This window comes from Mus caroli, unplaced genomic scaffold, assembly GCF_978045245.1.
Source record: "Mus caroli unplaced genomic scaffold, Mus_caroli_1 scaffold_3, whole genome shotgun sequence".
In the NCBI taxonomy this organism is placed as follows: domain Eukaryota; kingdom Metazoa; phylum Chordata; class Mammalia; order Rodentia; family Muridae; genus Mus; species Mus caroli.
In genome coordinates this window covers 95,112,544-95,132,105 of record NW_028227258.1, presented here as the reverse complement: position 1 = coordinate 95,132,105, position 19,562 = coordinate 95,112,544, and the positions used below count along the sequence as shown (strand labels likewise).

At 37.8% G+C, this 19,562-nt stretch overlaps 1 protein-coding gene across 3 annotated transcripts in view; it reads left to right on the top strand.

Moving 5' to 3' along the window:
- Positions 1-204: 204 nt before the first annotated feature.
- Positions 205-19,562, top strand: part of Mlf1 (myeloid leukemia factor 1) — a 30,655-nt gene continuing 11,297 nt past the window's right edge. Inside the window, exons 1-3 of one of the 3 annotated variants that reach the window (XM_029475670.2) lie at positions 205-373; positions 11,353-11,500; positions 18,039-18,083. In XM_029475670.2, coding sequence (XP_029331530.1) covers positions 327-373; positions 11,353-11,500; positions 18,039-18,083 — 240 coding nt within the window. In that variant the 5' untranslated portion in view covers positions 205-326. The remainder of the gene's footprint in view (positions 374-11,352; positions 11,501-18,038; positions 18,084-19,562) is intronic. The other 2 variants (XM_021158485.2, XM_021158484.2) reach the window with 2 other exon arrangements.

The window sequence follows — 19,562 nt, the reverse complement described above, 5'->3', positions numbered from 1 at the left end:
CTAATGTTTTGGTTCCCGTAGCTCCGAGACCAAGTTGTCTCTCATGAGCCTCACGGATGGGGCCTCCAGACAAACTTCACGCCGCCAGTGTGTTTACTGAGGTTGCCCATAGCAGCCGAGCGATGTCCTTCCCCCTTCTCCGCCTCACCTGAGTGACGTCATAAAGTCATGGCCAATAGGAAAACGGCCTGCGTCAAGCCCCGCCCTAGTCGCGGGCGCGGCGATTGCCGCCGGCAGACGCGCGAAGCAAGCGGGAAGCAGGCCGGTGGCGGCGCAGAGAGCTGCGCCCATTTCCATCCGCGCCCGCCGCCCGCCGCAGGACCACGATGTTCCGGATGCTGAGCAGCAGCTTTGAGGATGACCCCTTCTTCGCGTGAGTGTCCCAGCCGCGCTCGCCGGGAAAGGCGAGGGGACTGCGCCCCGCAAATTGTCAGGGGGGGGGGGGGGCGAGGGAGGGACGCCCAGCAGGAGGCGCAGAGAAATGGGGTTGAGGAGAAACGGAGTGAGAAAAAGTGGTCGTGAGGAGAAGTGTGTGAGAAGTGGGGGTGAGGAGAAATGAGGAAAAGAAGAGGCTATACGGTGTAATAGGGATAAGGAGAAATGTGAGAAGTGGCTGAGGAGAAATGCCGGTGAGGAGAATGGGGGACGTGAGAAGAGGGCACAGGAGCTGAAGGACTGGAGAGTCATTAGGATATAGGGTGTGAGGAGAGGATTTGAGGATATTTGGGAAGGAGAGATGGAGGACATGACACGAGAGAGGGTGAGCTGAGCAGGATAGGGGTGAGGAGGATTTAGAAGCCTGAGGTGAGGAGAGGGTTTGCTGGTGGGAGATGAGGACTAGGATCCTGAGCTATGGCTCAAGGTGCAGGCTGCTGACTATTTGGGGCGACTTGGTGTGTGGGTGGCCTCGAATCTGAAACCCTCCTGTGCAGCAGCAGGGCTATTAACTGGTGATCATAACTGCATATTAGTGGAACTTCTGATCAGAAAAAGTCCCTTTAACTTCACATAGGGGTGGAAGTGCTTTCTAGGGTGACAGTTCCTTGACTTGAGAAACTGTGGAAGGGGGGTTGTTTTTTATTTTGTTTTGCTTGAGAGAGGACTCCGATGTAAACCTTACTGGACTGGAACTCGGTGTAGATCAGGCTGACCTCACAAAAGTCCACCTGTCGCAGCCGCCGCCACTGCCACCATCTCCTTCTCCTCCTCCTCCTCCTCCTCCTCCTCCTCCTCCTCCTCCTCCTCCTCCTCCTCCTTCATCTTCTTTCTGGAATTAGAGGTAGTGTGCTAAGTTATTTAAAACAAGTTTTCATATAGTGAAGGCTGTCACCTTGACAGCACTACTAAGTAGGAGAGTTGTGCTGGCTGCTTCGAAGTGGTTGGACGTTGCCATGGGACACTGTTTGTTTTCTTTACCTGCTTCCAGCAGAACTGGCCTTGCTTGGGAAGAGGCTTCTCATTTTATCAATGCAATAATGGGGCAGGCAGGGGTAAAAGAAAGAGTGTGCAATGAACACCTCTGGTAACAAGGAATGGTGAGTGGTTCTCAGTGACATAAATGAGGCCTTGGGAAGAAGACATTTAAAACTAAGTTTCACTATTATCTAGTTTTCTGTGTATATCTGACCTTATTATATGCCTAGTTATATTAAAATGAGTAATGTCTTAATTAAATGTGTAATTTGATATGTAACTAGTATCTTCAAAAAATATGTCCAGCGGGAGTGTAATTTAAACTGTTGGATGACTCTCTGAGCAAAGGCTGGAAACCCAAGATTTGAGGTCAAAAATAGTAACAGGTCACAAAGACACACATCAAAAAGCTCCCTTCCTCCACGCCTAGCACAGGAAAGACCATTAGTCACTCTCTTCAACAATTTTCTAGCCTTCTTCAGAACCAAGCAACCATTATCAAAAATATAAGGCAAATTTGTAGTAATTATAATACTGATTCATGCTAATTTATTTTTACAACCACTATTTATAGAGTAAACACATCTGGGCATAAAGGAAAAGAATGAACTTCCATTATCAAGTAATGAACTTATATCAAGTAATCTGTCCTTTAACCCACCCTTTTTACTCCAATCCTAACAAAATGAGAATTCATACTTAATATAAATGAAAGAATTTAGGTGACAAATGTACTAACCCATTTATTGACCTTAGAAGAACACATAAGGGAAGTAGAACACACTAATCATGCTCACTGTTTTTTAAATTAATTATTTCTATTTCATGTGCATTGGTGCTTTGCCCGCATATATGTCTGTACAAGGGTGTAGGATCCCCTATAACTGGAGTTGGAGACAGCTGTGATCTGCCATGTGGGTGCTAGGAATTGAACCTGGCTTCTCTGGAAGAACAGCCAGTGCTCTTAACCCCTGAGCCATCTCTTCAGCTCCTACTCATGTTTTTATATAAAGATTGTACCTGATGCTATCTTTGTACCTGATCATTGCGTTCTCTATTGGCTACTTTAACATAGAAAATATTCAGTAGTAAATATTGTGTAACAATGATCTAGTATCTTTTATGATTTATCGAGCAGTTTATGGGTAATATTTCATGACTGCTAATAGTAATTACTATTTTTCATTAAATAAATACCATCGTTGATGTTGGAGCTGCCTAATTAGAATATTAATAATTATTTTTTATTTTTCTTTTTAAAATAAACATTATCATTTTTAAAAGCCTTACAAATAATAACATCATATGTCAAGGATAAGTACACCCACAGATCTTATGGATAACACTGAAGTATAAGATAAATATAAAAACAGCTTTCTGGAGAAGGTTTTTGGGAAGTGACCCAAAAACAAATATGAAAAGAAAAAGAAAATTCTACCCTGAGCTCAAGTTCCATAATGCTCTGTGCAAAGAGGTCAGAGCTACTAGGAAACTCAAAAGTCTTTCTTTTTTTTTAATTTTTAATATTTTTATTACATATTTTCCTCAATTACATTTCCAATGCTATCCCAAAAGTCCCCCATAGCGCCCCCCACTTCCCTACCCACCATTCCCATTCTTTTGGCCCTGGCATTCCCCTATATTGGGGCATATAAAGTTTGCAAGTCCAATGGGCCTCTCTTTCCATTGATGGCCGACTAGGTCATCTTTCGATACATATGCAGCTAGAGACAAGAGCTCCGGGGTTCTGGTTAGTACATCATGTTGTTCCAACAATAGGGTTGCAGATCCCTTTAGCTCCTTGGGTACTTTCTCTAGCTTCTCCATTGGGAGCCCTGTGATACATCCAATAGCTGACTGTGAACATCCACTCCTGTGTTTGCTAGGCCCCGGCATTGTCTCACAAGAGACAGCTATATTTGGGTCCTTTCAGCAAAATCTTGCTAGTGTATGCAATGGTGTCAGCGTTTAGAAGCTGATTATGGGATGGATCCTTGGATACGGCAGTCTCTAAATGGTCCATCCTTTCATCACAGCTACGAACTTTGTCTCTGTAACTCCTTCCCTGGGTGTTTTGTTCCCAATTCTAAGAAGGTGCACAGTGTCCACACTTTGGTCTTCATTCTTCTTGAGTTTCATGCGTTTAGCAAATTGTATCTTATATCTTGGGTATCCTAAGTTTTGGGCTAATATCCACTTATCAGTGAATACATATTGTGTGAGTTCTTTTGTGATTGTGTTACTTCACTCAAGATGATGCCCTCCAGGTCCATCCACTCAAAAGTCTTTCTAATAAGAACCAAGGACAGAGCTCAGTGCTACTATGATCATTGGAAAGGTGGGGCTGAGAGTGGGAATGTCCAGCATCCTGGAAGGGAGAACTAGACAGATCTTCTGTATATAAATTCTGCACAAATCTGTATTAGGATTAACCACCCATGCATGAACCAGACTCAGTGAGCAGCTTACTGAAGAGGATACATGAATAAAGCAGGATCTAGTCCCCCATTTAAGACAGAATTTGAATTCTAAGGCAACCACATTAGTTACCTGCTTAGGAAAAAATTCATCATTCCTGAAGAATATAACAAAATTCAGAACCTGTACAACATAATAGGCACATTCTATATGTTGACTTTATCTGACTCATTTCTATATAAAAGACTTATTCTGAAGTTATTAGGGATTACCTCATACAAATATTAGCATTTATGAGAAAAAAATTTAAGGCAGTTATAATTTTGCCCCATATGTGAAGGAAAATATAATTATAATGAATAAAAATATATGACATCTCAACAAAGAAAGTGAAATTTTATATGTAACTTGTCTATCTCTAATGTGTGTAAATATGTTGTTTATATATTATATATCAAATAGAAATTCTAGAGATGAAAATTACATCTGAAAGAAAAAGATTGATTGGGTAAGCTTAGTAGCAGAATGGAGATGGCAGAACAGTCATTAAACTTGCATAAATACAAAGAGAGAACAAAGTGTAGAACCAAATACAGACTTGGCAGAAATTGATGGTTTTCCTTGAAATCATTTTAAACAATGTTATTTTAGGAACGTGTCTGTTGTAGGCAGAATAATGGTTTCTGTAAAGATAACCATATTCCCAGAACCTGGGAATATGTTTTCCTGCTGGTCAGAAGTTCTCATTAGCTTCTGTGCCCTTTTTCAGCTGCCCTGTAGTTTAAGACCCTTTTCTTGTAATGTGTATTAGACATCTATTGCTGCAGTAGCTTATAGAATCTTAAAGTATTATATCACATCTTCTGTTGATCAAGAAGCTTCATTAAGTAGTTCTAAGTCAAGTCTCAGAAGGTTACAGTCTATTGAACTGTGAGGTTACCACAATTATTGTCTAAATGAGCATCCGTTTTCAAGTTCATTCACGTGGCTGTTGACTGATTTAGAAAAAGATGTTTCTAAGGTCCTTCTTGTTAACTTCTCCCCAAACTGTACCAGCTATTGTTCATGAGAGACCACCTAAGAAAAAACTCAGTCTTTAAAATACATAACTTTGAATGTAACATCCTGTTATTCCTTTATATTCAACTTATTAAAAAACAGGTCCAGAAGTCTAGCTCATGTTCAAGGACAGAAGAGGTTACATGATAGCATGAACACCAGGAATTTGGCACCACCGAATACCATTTGAGTAGTTGTCTATCACACATATTTAAATAATTGCTTAGTACACCAGTATCAAATTTATACTACTAACATAATTAAGTTTTAACAAGAGATGAAAGAAAAGACAACAAAATTGCTGTAAGTAGACTGTACTGTACAAGGTCATAATCTGTAGTAAAAACAGGCCTGGGCTGGGAAGTATGGCATAGTTGGTAGCATGCTTGCATGAAGCCCTGGATTGATGCCCAGAACCAAATAAAATTAGGCACAGTGGTAGATGCCCACAATCCTGACACTGAATGTAGAGATAGGGGGTTCAGAAGTTCAAGGCCATTCTCAGCTACATAGTGATTTCAAGGCCAGACTCTGCAGCATAACACCCTATCTCAAAAACAAAACAAAACAAAACAAAACAAAGATAAAAAAGACCTCAACCTGAAAAACAACAAAGACTTAGAGCTGTGTGGTTGATATTTTACATGAACGGGCAAGACTAAGGGTTGGTTTTTAAAAATAATTTTACACACACACACACTTAACAATCAGCAACAAAAAAAAACCATGTTTTTAAATGGATAGGATGTATTTGCACACTCATTTTGATCACTTAAAAACATGACAAGTAGAAAATCACAATGATAGGATATTACTGCTCAAATAATTTAAATTGAAAAAACCACTGAATAGTTGTAGCAGCCTTATTTATAAAGACAAAAACCTAGGAATAGTTTTGTATATGTATATGCTAGATTGAGTTAATATTTGGTGAGTAGAACAGCAGGGATAAATTATAAAAAGCATTATTCTGCTACATAATAAACTAGATGTGAAAGATGACATACTATATAATTCTATTATATGAGAGTCTGAGAAAGACAAACAATACTGATAAAGTCTGTGATGATTAATCTGGATTGACAACTTGACTTGAGAAGCGCCTAGGTTAGTAAAGCACACCTCTGGATGTTTATGAGACGTTTCTGGAGAGGATTAACTGAGGTGAAAGTCTCACTGTGAGTACAGTTCGCACTATCCAAATAGGCTGGAGGCCCAGACTGAGTGCAAGAGACAAAGAAGAGGGCTCTTGATGTGGGTGTTCTCCTTGCTTCCTCACTACTTTGAAAATGAGCAGTTTTCCTGCATTTGCCCTTCTCTGCCACAATAGACTGAAACCTCTGAAATTATGAGGAAAGTGAACCGTTCTTAAGTTCTTTCTGTGAGGTATTCCATCCTGACGATGAAAACCTAACATAAAAGCCTAGTCATGGGAAGTAGAATTGGGGGAGATAATTTTCTACAAAGGCTCAAACAGAATGTTGGGGGTGTTATATTGGTGGACAACAAGCAGGCTAATCTTTGGGAGAATAAACCAGAAGAAGCTAGATATAGCTATAAAAAGCTATAAACAAGGTGTGTTTGCCAAAATGTTTCTAGTTTTAATAGTAAAGTTTAATAGAATATTTAACAGAACAGAACAAGAGAAATCTAGAGTATATCCTAGAAGGATTGGCTCAGTTTTGGGAACTGTCTCCTTCCATTGAAGGAAAGTGCCAATGATATTACTCAGGAATGTGACTTGCATCTGGGAGCCCAAGAAGGAACACTTAAGGACTGGAAACAGCAAGCAGGCAAGAAACCGTGTTCAGACTACTCCCATCGAGCTCTCTCCCATCGGCTTCTATTTCTGCTCTATATAATGCCCAGTGCAGGCTTAACTGTTAACATTTTCTCTTTTCTATTTTCTTCTCTCTGTTCTTTATTTCTTTTTCCTTCTATTATGTTTTTTAATGAATTCCAAGAGAATACAAACAGCTGAATGAAATGAGGTTAATATGAGATTTGAAGATGGAATTCAGTAAAGAGAAATTGAGAAGGAAATTAATTTGAATGCTGGAGATGAAATATCCATTAAATCAAATAAAAAGCTCAGTGAAAATCTTCATCAATAGAATGGATCAAGGGGAGAACAGAATGGTGGAGCTTTAAAACAAGGTGGATGAAGTAGGAAAATTCAGTTATGAAGAAAAATTATTAAGAAAATACAAAGAAAATATACAAGAATATAAAATCTAGGGACACTGTGGAAAAGATCAAATCTATGAATTGTGAATGCAGAAGAGTTTCATGTTTTCAATAAAATCATAACAGAAAATTCCCCAAATCTAGGAAAAGAAGTGTTTATCCAGGAACTGGAGATATTTAGGTTTTTCAACTCAATGAAACCAGAAAAACTCCTCATACCAAGTAGTTAAAAATTAAATATGGAAAGCAAAGAAAGTATACTAAAGTTATGAGAATAACACGAGTCATATATAAAGACAGGCTTATCAGAGTAAAAATAGATTTCTCAGGAGAAACTCTAAAAACCAGGCAAGCTTGGAATGTGTATTTCAAGCTCTGGAAGATTTCAGTCCAGGTAATTATAGCTAGCAAAACTATCTGTCATAGTAGAAAGAGAAAGAAAGGCTTTCCATAATACAAGGGATTGATAATCACTAAGGCAGCTCTTTAGACACTTGAGTCATTCAGACTGAGGAGAAAGATAAATATGTACAAGTCTACAGGAAATGGTAGCTGTGCTGAAACAATAGTTAAGCAAATTAGCAATAAGAAAATACTAAGCCTGACAAAACTTAACAAATCTATGCCTATCAGTATTAATGGTTTTAAGTCTCTAATTAAAAGATCAACATAAGCTTTCTATTTGTTGTCTTCAAAGATAGCCACAAACCAAGGGTAAAAGGATGGGAAAAATGCTTCAAGGATGGCTAGGAAGCAAGCAGATATCTTTGTTCTTGTGTAACAAAATAGACTTTAAGGAAGCAATCAATGACGAGAATATTCCCATTCTAGACGCACACATACACACACACACAACTTTAAGAAAAACCCAACACTGTAAAACTTCATTTCAATACCTGTGGGAAAACTATGCTAATTAAAGTCAAAGTCCACCATGACCAGATAGCCTCTGAGCTCAGTACAAAAAATGGGAGATTCCTTTGTTAGCAGGATTTCTACTCCTCTGACCTTGTCTGGGGGATTCTAAGCCCCTACACTCGCCTCTACCTAATGAATGTCATATAACACTAATTAGTTTATAGAATTAATTTCCAGACTTCTGACAAAACCTGTTTGGCCAGCCCCTGAGATTCCTGAAATGGTTCCCCATGCTAATGAGATATGCCAGGTACCCTAACCCCCAGTCAAAGACCTTTGCCCATCTCAGATGTTCCTGCCCTCAGCCTCCTTAAACTTCATAAGCCTTCAACCACCCTAAGTAAAGTTGATCTGCCTACTGGCAAGCTGTCCCAGTGTGGTCATTCACCTTACATACTCACAGGGCTTCCAATGTCTCTGGTCCCACTTGCCTCATGGACTGTATTGGTGGACACTGCAGGAGATACAGGAGAACAACAAATATCTCACACCAATAGGTTATCTCAACAGAAAGTAGAGAACATCTGAGTTATATGACCTCATAGACCAAGAAACGCTAACATATCCACAGAATATATATTTCGCAGAAACCCATGGAACCTTTCCTAAATAGATTTTATAATAGGACAGGAATCAAGTGCTAGAAAATATAGGGAATTGGAACAATTGTTTTATCTCTGGCAACAAAGGAATAGAAATAGAGATCAAGAGAAAGAAAAACTATAGTACATATACAAACTCAGGGAGATTGAACAAAGGACTGTTGAAAGATGAATGGATCATTGAAGAAGTAAAGAAGAGAATGTTAAGAATCCTATCACTAGGCGGTGGTGGCTTATGCCTTTAATCAATGAAAGATTGAGTTCTTATAAAAAGATAAGTAAACTTTAAAAAGATAAACAAGATCAACAAACCCTCAGCCAAATTAACCAAAGAAAACAGAAGACACACTAATAATGGAATTAGTGATGAAAAGAGATACATTACAACAGATAACAATGAAATTCCAAAGAATGTTAGATTGTACCTTAAAGAATTTTTTTCCACTAAATTAGAAAAGTCACATAAAAATGGATTAATTTCTTGATGCATATGACCCACTAAAGTTAAATTAATATGAGATAAATAATTTAAGCAGATCTATAACAACTACCAAAATAAAGTAGTAATTTAAAAAAAAATCTTCAAACTAAAAGCAGTGCAAGCCCAGGTGAATTGGATCCAGAAGTAACACTAGTACAACTAACACTAGTACTTCTCAAGCTAGCTCGTAGAATAAAGACAGAAAGAATACTGTCAAACCTTCTTCTACAAGACCAGATAAAGACACAAGATCAACAAACCCTCAGCCAAATTAACCAAAGAAAACAGAAGACACTAATAGTGAAATTAGTGATGAAAAGAGAGGCATTACAACAGTTAACAATGGAATTCCAAAGATTGTTAGATTGTACCTTAAAGAATTTATTTAGATATTATTCTTTAAGAACAGAGAATATGTCAGTCGCTATGGTGAGCATAGACACAAAAATTAACATGAACATATTTGCAAGCTGAATTTCAAGAACACTTCACAAAGATCATCATATTCATATTGGCATCATTCCTAAGATACAAAGGTAGGTCAGACTAATGCAAACCAATAAGTAGATCACATAAAGGGACTGAAGGAAAGAGTCTGCATGGTCACTGCAGTACATACAGTAAAAGCTTTTGAGAAAAGACAACATCTGTTTATGATAAAAGTCCCAAAGAGACTAGGAATGGAAGAAATATGTATCAGCATAATAAAGGCTATATATAAGAAACATGTTAGCCAACATCAGAGAAAAACTCAAACCATTTCCACTAAGATCAGGAATGAGACAAAAATATACCCTTCTTCTACTCCTACCCAATACAGTTTGTGAAGTATTAAATAAGACAAAGCGTATAAATGGATAGAAGTAGGAAAGGGAGAAGTCAAACTAGCCTAAGTTGATGTTCAATGATCCTTTAAGAAAAGACCATAAAACCAGAAAACTCTTAGATCTGGTAAACACTTTCAGCAATTTGGACAGCAAACTAACATATAAAAGTCAGAAGTTTAAATATATATATAAACAAGAAACATACAGAAAAAGAAACTAGGAGAACAATCGTGTTCACAATTATCTAAAGAATCACTTTGGAGTAAAGCTCAGAAAGGAATGACGTTTACACTGAAAACCTCAAAACAGGAAAGGAGGAAACTGAAGCAGGCGTTAGAAGACCTCCCATGTGAACATCTGGCTGAGTTAATACTGTGAACATGGCTATATTACCAGGGGCAATCTACAGAGTTAGTATAGTCTACTTTAAAATTCTAATGACACAGCCAGCCATAGTGGCACAGGCCTTTAATCGCAGGACTCGGGAGGCAGAGGCGGGTAGATCTCTGAGTTCCAGGACAACCAGATCTACACAGAAAAAACTGGTCTGAAAGAAATAATAATAATAATTAGCCTTATAAAGATTATCTGTGGCTTTGGCTTTGACTATACAGATATAATCTATACTTTTATGGTGTTCATAAACATAAATATGGTTCTCAATGCTTGTATTTCAATGGTCTACTCTCAGGAAAGTTAAAAATAGTGTTCTCTTTTGTTAAGAGAGAAAGTGTGTGTGTGCGTGCAGTAGTGCAGGAGTCTGTATGTAGAAGATAGAAGATACAGTGAGAAGCAGGTATAGTGAGGAGAAGTATAAGTCTTCTGGGGGTACTGGGAGCCGAACCCCAGTCCGCTAGAACTTCTTAACTGCTGAGCTATTTCTCCAGCCCCAACAAGTACGATTACTTTAGGAGAATTCTTTCCGAATTTATTTGTGCACACTCACTTTTAAAAGACAACTTTTTAGGTTCTTTGGTGCCCATATTTAGCATGGAGTATTCTTTATTAATCCTATAGAATTATGTTGTATACTTCCCAAAATGGATTCCTGGTAGAAGTGTTTTTGTAACGTTTTTACAGTTATAGAATTATGTTGTAGACTTCTCAGAGTAGTCTTACCTGATACAAATGTTTTTCTGACTTTTTTCATCTTAAATTACTTATGATATGGTCATTTATATTTACCATATTTTTACATGAAATAAAAATATATTTCATTAGTATAATAAATATATATAGTAGATAGCAAATAGGATAAGATTTCATTTATATTTATAGTTGTAATTATAAATACTAGATCTTTTATTAAATAGTCTCTTCTTCTAAATTGTAATATTTTGTCTTCTTAACAATTATATTATTTCCTGAGTTTCTTCATAGTATTTATATGCCAGGGTTTTCTTTAAATTATAACATTTAATTTTCCATTCATCTGTATTCTCAACAGTGATTCTTTTCTTGCACACCGAGAAAGTATGCGCAACATGATGAGAAGTTTCTCTGAACCTCTTGGAAGAGACTTGCTCAGTATCTCTGATGGTAGAGGAAGAACCCATAATCGTCGAGAACGTGATGATGGCGACGATTCCTTAACTGTAAGTAATTTTAAAGACAGCTAGCAAGAAAGTTCTATTAAAACGTGACACAAATGTTATAAGTTACATACTGATGGTGTGTAACTAATACTTCTATCATGGAAATAGTATATGAAAGGGGAGGCATTTTCCAAAACTAAAACCTGGAACAATAGATTGTTATTGGTATAGACTTGCACTGTGCTCTTAAAACGTTTAGGATCATAAGGTTATACAACTACAAGCCATATTAAGCCATTGTTTCTTACATATTTCTTCTCTGATAACTTCCTTCCTTCCATGTGCTAAACTAAAACCAACAAAGACTCCTGGTACCACATACTTCCTAGGTTTAAATACTAAAAAATCTAGTATGGTGTTTTATCATTATTGGACCACTCTCGACCTTCAAAACTTGGATTAATCTTCATTTCAGAAGACTTGTGCCTTAGTGAGGGTTTTCCTGCTGTTAAGAGACATCATCACTAGGGTAATTCTTATAAAGGAAAATATTTAACTGGGGCTGTCTTACAGTTTCAGAGGTTTAGTCCATTATCATCATGGCAGGAGGCATGGCAGTGTATGCAGGCAGACATGGTGCTAGAGAAGGAGCTGAGGTTCTATATACTGAAAGGCAGCTAGAAAGAGACTCTGCCTGACTCTGCCTTCCTCAGACTAAGGAGAGACTCTCCCTCTTCTACCCTGAGTTGAGCTTAAGCATAGGACCTCAAAGCCCAACACTCCCCCAGCCCCCAAAGTGAACCATTTTGTCCAACAAGGCTATACCTTCTAATAGTACCACTCCGTAGGCCAAATATAGTCAAACGACCACATTCCACTACCTGGCCCCCAGGCTTGTTCAAACACTTAAGTCTATGGGGGCCACATCATGCAAAATACATTTAGTCCATCTTCAAAAGTTCCATAGTCTATAGCAGTCTCAAAAATGTTAAAAGTCCAAAGTTCAGTCTCTTCTGAGATTCATGTAATCACTTAACTTCACTTAAAATCAAAATCAAAAAACAGATCACATACTTCCAACATCACAGGATATACATTACATTTTCAAAATGTCATAGTGGGGAAATACTGGAACAAAGCAAGACCAAAAACCAGCTAAGCAAACTCCAGACTCTGCATCTCCATGTCTGATGTCAAAGAGCTCTTCAGATCTCTAACTCCTTTCAGGTTTGTTGACTACAATACACTTCTTTCCCTTTTGCTGCTTCTACTCTCTGCAGCTTTCCTCAACAGGTATCCCATGACTCTGGCATCTGTAATATCTTGGGGTCTCCAGAGCAACTTCAACTTTACAGCTTCTTGTTCCAGTGTCTGCAATTCACACATGATCTTTTGAGCTCCTCCAAAGGTTTTGGGTGGTTTCTCTAGGTCTGTTGTCTGTAGCACTCTAGGCTCTGGTTAACTCTACTCCACTGCTGCTGCTGTTCTTGGTGGTCATTCCATGGTACTGACATCTCTAATACTCTGGGGTCTTCCACTGCAAGTAGGCTTCACTAAAAGCCTGCAGCTGAGGCTGTATCCTCACTAATGGCCTTTCCTAGCCTCACACAGTACTAAGCCTCACCTGCTCTTCATAACCTTCAAAACTAGTACCACCTTAGTAGTTCTTATACATTTCCAAGTCCAGCTGCAGCATGAGATACAACCTTTGCTATCTCTAGAACACATCTTCTTTGTGCTCTCAGAAAACACTTCCCTCAAGATTTTACCTCAGTCATGTTGGTCTCTTCTTAATCACCGCTAATTTCTTAACTCAGCTAACCAGCATTAGTTGTTCAATAGGCCCTTCTATTCTCGACTCTAAAACCAGGGCCACATGACCAAAGCTGCCAAGTTCTGCTGCTTGCTGAGGATGGAACATGGCCCGCCCCTTATTATATTATTACATCATCACCAGCTTTCTGATTTCCAACTCTATCACTGATTATGCTTGGCTATCTGTAGACTGACCTTAAACTCAGAGATCCTTATGCCTCTGTCTCCTGAATGCTGGGATTAAAGGTGTGGACCTAATTTTTCTCTACTTAGAACTTTCTCTGTACCAGGCTGGCCCTGAACTCAGACATATGCTTGTCTCTGTTTCCTGGGATTAAAGGTATGTTCCAGTACCTAAATATGCCTGAACCTAACCTTTTCATGGCCACTGTGTCTCCAGATCTGGATAAAAGGCATGTGTCTTCCAACCTTAAGATCTGGATCACAGGTGTGCCCTCCAGTTCTGCAGTTCATTCCATATTAAAAGTCCAAAGGAAAACAATAAGCAGGTAACAATAACCAGGTAATAGTAACTCTTAACATGATATAACTATCCCTTGCTCAACTGCAAAAACATAAACAATTAGCTTAGTTAGGTGGGATCTTGCCCCAAAGTCACCACTTCCTTAATTTCCTTTAATATCCTTGAACACAGAATTTAGCTCCATTTTACTTCCCAGTGCCCCTTCTTTACTTGAACCTTTTAAGCTTGCTACACTTGATCAAAACACTCTTCATGAGAGTAAACTATAGTCTATGTTGGGCTTTTCTGAGATTTCCTTTGTCAATGCAATTAATTTGAATCTCTTCACCTTAGCATCAGGTAGACTCTTCAGACAAAGCCAGAAAAACAGCCACATTCTTCACCAAACCTAAGGATGATCTCCAGGCAACATATGAAATTTCCTCATCTCTGAAACCCCTTGAGTCAGGGCCCCAGAGTTCAAATCCCCCTCAGCACCAAATGATTTTCAATATTTATAATTAATGTGCTCTTACCTTGTCAATTTTTTTCTGATGTTAATTTTCAACTTTTAAATTTTTTTAACTTTTAAGAAAATGAATTAAACTAAAAGTTATATGTATTTAATATGTATGCAACATTAATTTATAGTATTATAGTTATATCACTTATAAATGACATTATTTACTAATGTAAAGTAAAGTAACTTCTATATTCCCACTAAGATGGCCACACTTAAAATATTCCACTGCTCTCTAAATTCAGGTTCCAAAATCTACATTCCTCCAATCAAAACCATGGTCAGGCCTATCACAGCAATATCCCATTCCTGGGTAACAACTTCTGAATTAGGGTTTCATTGCTGTGAATGGGCACCATGACCAAGGCAACTATTATTATAAAGGACAACATTTAATTGGGGCTGGAGGTTCAGTCCATTATCATCGTGGTGGGAAGCTGGTACACTTCTACATCTTGATCCTAAGGCAGCTAGGAGAAGACTCTATGCCCACCTACACAGTGATATGCTTCCTCCAACAAGGCCACACTTTCTAATAGTGCCACTCCCTGGGTCAAACAGTTTCAAACCACAACTTCTATAACTGCCTATTCTCAGGATGGGAGAACATTCAATAAAAGAATGTAAAAACATTCAGTAAAAGAAAAAGTGACGTTTACATATGTGTGGTAACTATTTTGGGTTACACCTCTCTTATTTTTTATCCTCAGGAATGGCAATTATAGAATAGTAAGTCCATAGGCATTCCTATTAAAGTGGATCTTGGCAATTCAAATATAGTTAGAATTCAGTAAACATGTCGACCAGTTCAAAGAATTCTACATGACTCTAGAAAAATATTTTCATATTTTCTAAGCAATAAACTTAAAGAAAACATAGTTTGGATCATCATAAAACCTGGTAAATAAAATACATATGCCATTTCAAATAAGAGTAATCATACTTAAGTTACTTTACATTAGTAAATAATATCATTTATAAGTGCTATAATACTATAAATTAATGTTGCATACATATTATATACATATAACTTTTAGTTTAATTCATTTTCTTAAAAGTTAAAAAAATTTAAAAGTTGAAAATTAACATCAGAAAAAATTTGACAAGGTAAGAGCACATTAATTATAAATATTGAAAATCATTTGAGAATTAAAATACTTTTTGTATCATATTTTTGTAACTATAGCAAGCATGTATCTCTTTGAATTTATATACATAAATAAGCTACTTATAGCTTTCATGAAGTAAGCAAGAAAAGACAATCTTACTACCTTAACTGTTAGCATATAAATGAGACTTGTGTATAATTCAGCTGGAAATATATTGAAGATGTTTATACAAATCAGCATTAAGTTTATTGGTCACCTATTGGAGCAGAAATAAATGTCACTTTCACAGACACTTTTACTGAAAGCACTAAATGTTTAACAGAAACTGGAATGAAAAATATGTAGCCAAATAAAGAGATAACGCTTTGTGAAACTGTAGTTGGCAAGATTAATTATTTTGAGGTATTTGCATATAAATATTCAAATTATATTTGTCTTGCCAAAATTCCTTTAAATCAAGAGGAAGACACATAGGAGAAATGTGCTTGCATAAATGTCATGATGAAATTTCAAAGTCACTAGGAAGGTAATTCTGAAAAGAAAGTCTAAGACCAACGTTTAAATTTAAATATAAAATTATTGGTTCCTTATTTTCCCATATAATTGGGCTGATACAACAAAATACTTTAGGCTGAATAGCTTTTAAACATTGGACATTTATTTCTCACAGTTTTGGTAGGCTGTTAATTCCATGTGTGTGTGTGGTGGGGGGCGGGGGTGCTTTCCTTCTCTGGTGACTGAGGGCTTGTGTTTTGGTCCTTACCTTGTGGCTCTGTCCTCAGGTACAGAACAGGCTCACATATCTACTGAATACTTGAAATATAGTACTCAACCAAAGCAAAATTGGGCAAATGGGATGGCATCAAATGAAAATATCTGTACGGTAATAATTATAAAAGTATGTATATTTAGAACAGAAACATGTTGGATGCACCAATACAATTGTATTTCTATTTCTTGTAAGCTTCAGGCAATCCACTTGACTCCACCTCTCACAGGTGTTTCCTTCTCCAAATGCCCATTCCTGAGGGTGAATCTATTTCCCTTTTCTTGATCCTGGAACTCCCCACCCCTCCTCTAACTACCAAGACCATGGGCCTACATGTTTCAAACATACACCCCTCCCCCAGAAAAGGTTTTCTTTCCCTAAACTACTGTCTTCTAACAACCAGGTGTTCTCAGAACCTGCATCCAGAAATGCTCCAAACAATTACCCACAGGTACTCCAGTTTCCCACACTACAGACAGACACTTCTACTGGGCCTGCACTTTCCTAGCTGCAGATGGGCCCACAGAACTGAACAGCAGTGAAACAACCTTCCTTGACTTGGGCAATATTCCAGCTTATTGTCCACACCAATGTCAATTTTTTGCACCCCATTGTCAATAAGAAGTAGTCATGAACAATTACGGTGTCCTTTATTCATTTATAATAATAAAAAAAAAGGTTGAATATTCTCAGCAGAGAGAGCCCAGAGGGTCCTGAACCCTAATAGGCTAGCTGGTGATGGGTTCTCATGAAGTTCTAAGAAATGTATCCAGCACAGAAGGATAGAGGGACAGAAGTGGTCCCCATGTGGCCGGGAAAGTCCCGGGCCATCTAGATGGGAACTCAACTTCTCTTGAGTTTTGGCACCATCTGATAGGTTATTTCTCCACTGGTGAAATGAGCCAATTCAAGCCACATTATATTATATTAAAGGCAGGTTTATTGGGACACTGCTTTCAGGCGAGTTCACTGGCCCCAAGGATTGAGGCCAGGGGAATCACCTTGGGGAGATGGGAAGGGAGGGGAGAGAGAGAAAAGGCGATCACAGCAGAGAGAGAGAAAAGAGAAGAGAGAGAGAGAGAGAGAGAGAGAGAGAGAGAGAGAGAGAGAGAGAGAGAGCAAAATGTATGGATTATATAGGAAAGAGCTCTGAGGAAAGGGCAGCCCAGCCCCAGAGCTGAAAAGGTCAGAGTTGGGGACAGGGTATGCCAAATATGGACTGAGAGATGCTGGGAGAACCTGGAGGCCAGGACTGCTTTGATATGTAAAATATGAGCCTCAGTCACTTAACTCAGTCCCTGGGCTAAAACTAAACAATATCTACTTATTTGGAAATGATAATAATGTAATTAAATATTTTTGTTTTAATTGGTTATGGAAGGAGTAGTGGATCTTTTAAAAAATTGTAATGGCAACAGAAAATACTTTAATCCTAGTCATTATCCTTTGTTTTAATCAGTTAGGAAATGTTTGTCTTGGTCTAGACAAAAGACTTTTTCTTTCAATTTCCTTATTAAAATAGTCATATATATATATATATATGTATATATATATATTTTTTTTTTTTTTGGTTTTTTGAGACAGGGTTTCTCTGTGTAGTTCTGGCTGTCCTGGAACTCACTCTGTAGACCAGGCTGGCCTCGAACTCAGAAATCCACCTGCCTCTGCCTCCCAAGTGCTGGGATTAAAGGCGTGCGCCACCATGCCGGCAGTCATATTTTTAATAATACTTAGGCTTCTTTATTTTTCAGCCAGTCGAATGCTACAGTGAGTAATAAGCAGATAATTTTTAATGTACACATTGAGTATTTTTTATTAAAAAGTTCTGTAACAATGGTACTTCTGAGCTACAATGAATTTTTATATTTTAGCTATGCCCATATAATAAATGCAGCCAAAATTTATTGCATTTTTTTTTTTAGGCAACAAGTTTTTCTCTTGTGCCTTTTGGAAGGTTTGGTGGAATGGTTTGTATCGATAAAATTACTTTAGCTATATTTTTTAACAGATACTCTCCCTAACTCAAGCAGAGTGAGTCTGCACGCATCTCACTAACTTCCATAATGGCTTTTAAGCTTTGTACTAGAAATCTGTTACCTGTGCCTGAATGCTCAGACATGGGTTTTCTAAACTAACGGCCAGAGTTGTTAGGGTTGCCACTGACAAGCCAAGCTTGCCCATTGATCTTCAGTGGGCCATTAAACAGACAAGGAATAGTGAAAGCTGAAAAGAAGAGATGTATTTGATGTCACCACATTGGGAAGAACTGAGAGATCCATGGACCTTTGCAACTCCATCTTCAGGGTCTGTTTGTGGGATTTTGATGGAAATAGAGGGAAGATGGATTTATAAGAAGTCCTAGTCAATATGTGGTCTCATCAACTCCAGTCCCTCCTGCCAAGTAATCTGACAATTTGTCATAATTATGTGATTTTTTTTTCTGGGAGATAGGTTCCTCCACTGGTCAGTACCAGGCATCAGCCTTTTTTATTTTCTCACCATGAAATTCCTGAGGAAAATCCAATCTCTTGATGATTAATCAGTAACTAAAGAGAGACACAAATATCTCTTTTTTAAGACTTTTTTCATTTCTATCAAGATGATTACAGTAGAAACAACAATTACTTTTCCTTAATATCTCTTAATATCAATGGTCTCAACTCCCCGATAAAAAGACATAGACTAAAAAACTGGCTACACAAACAAGACCCAACATTTTGCTGCTTACAGGAAACTCATCTCAGAGAAAAAGATAGACACTACCTCAGAATGAAAGGCTGGAAAACAATTTTCCAAACAAATGGTATGAAGAAACAAGCTGGAGTAGCCATTCTAATATCAGATAAGATTGACTTCCAACCCAAAGTCATTAAAAAAGACAGGGAGGGGCACTTCATACTCATCAAAGGTAAAATCCTCCAAGAGGAACTATCAATCCTAAATATCTATGCTCCAAATACAAAGGCAGCCTCATTCATTAAAGAAACTTTAGTAAATCTCAAAGCACACATTGCACCTCATACAATAATAGTGGGAGACTTCAACACACCACTTTCACCAATGGACAGATCATGGAAACAGAAACTAAACAGGGACACAGTGAAACTAACAGAAGTTATGGATCAAATGGATCTGGCAGATATCTACAGAACATTTTACCCTAAAACAAAAGGATATACCTTCTTCTCAGCACCTCATGGTACCTTCTCCAAAATTGACCACGTAATTGGGCACAAAACAGGACTCAACAGATACAAAAATATTGAAATCGTCCCATGCATCCTATCAGATCACCATGGACTAAGGCTGATCTTCAATAACAAAATAAATAATAGAAAGCCAACATTCACGTGGAAACTGAACAACACTCTTCTCAATGATACCTTGGTCAAGGAAGGAATAAAGAAAGAAATTAAGGACTTTTTAGAGTTCAATGAAAATGAAGC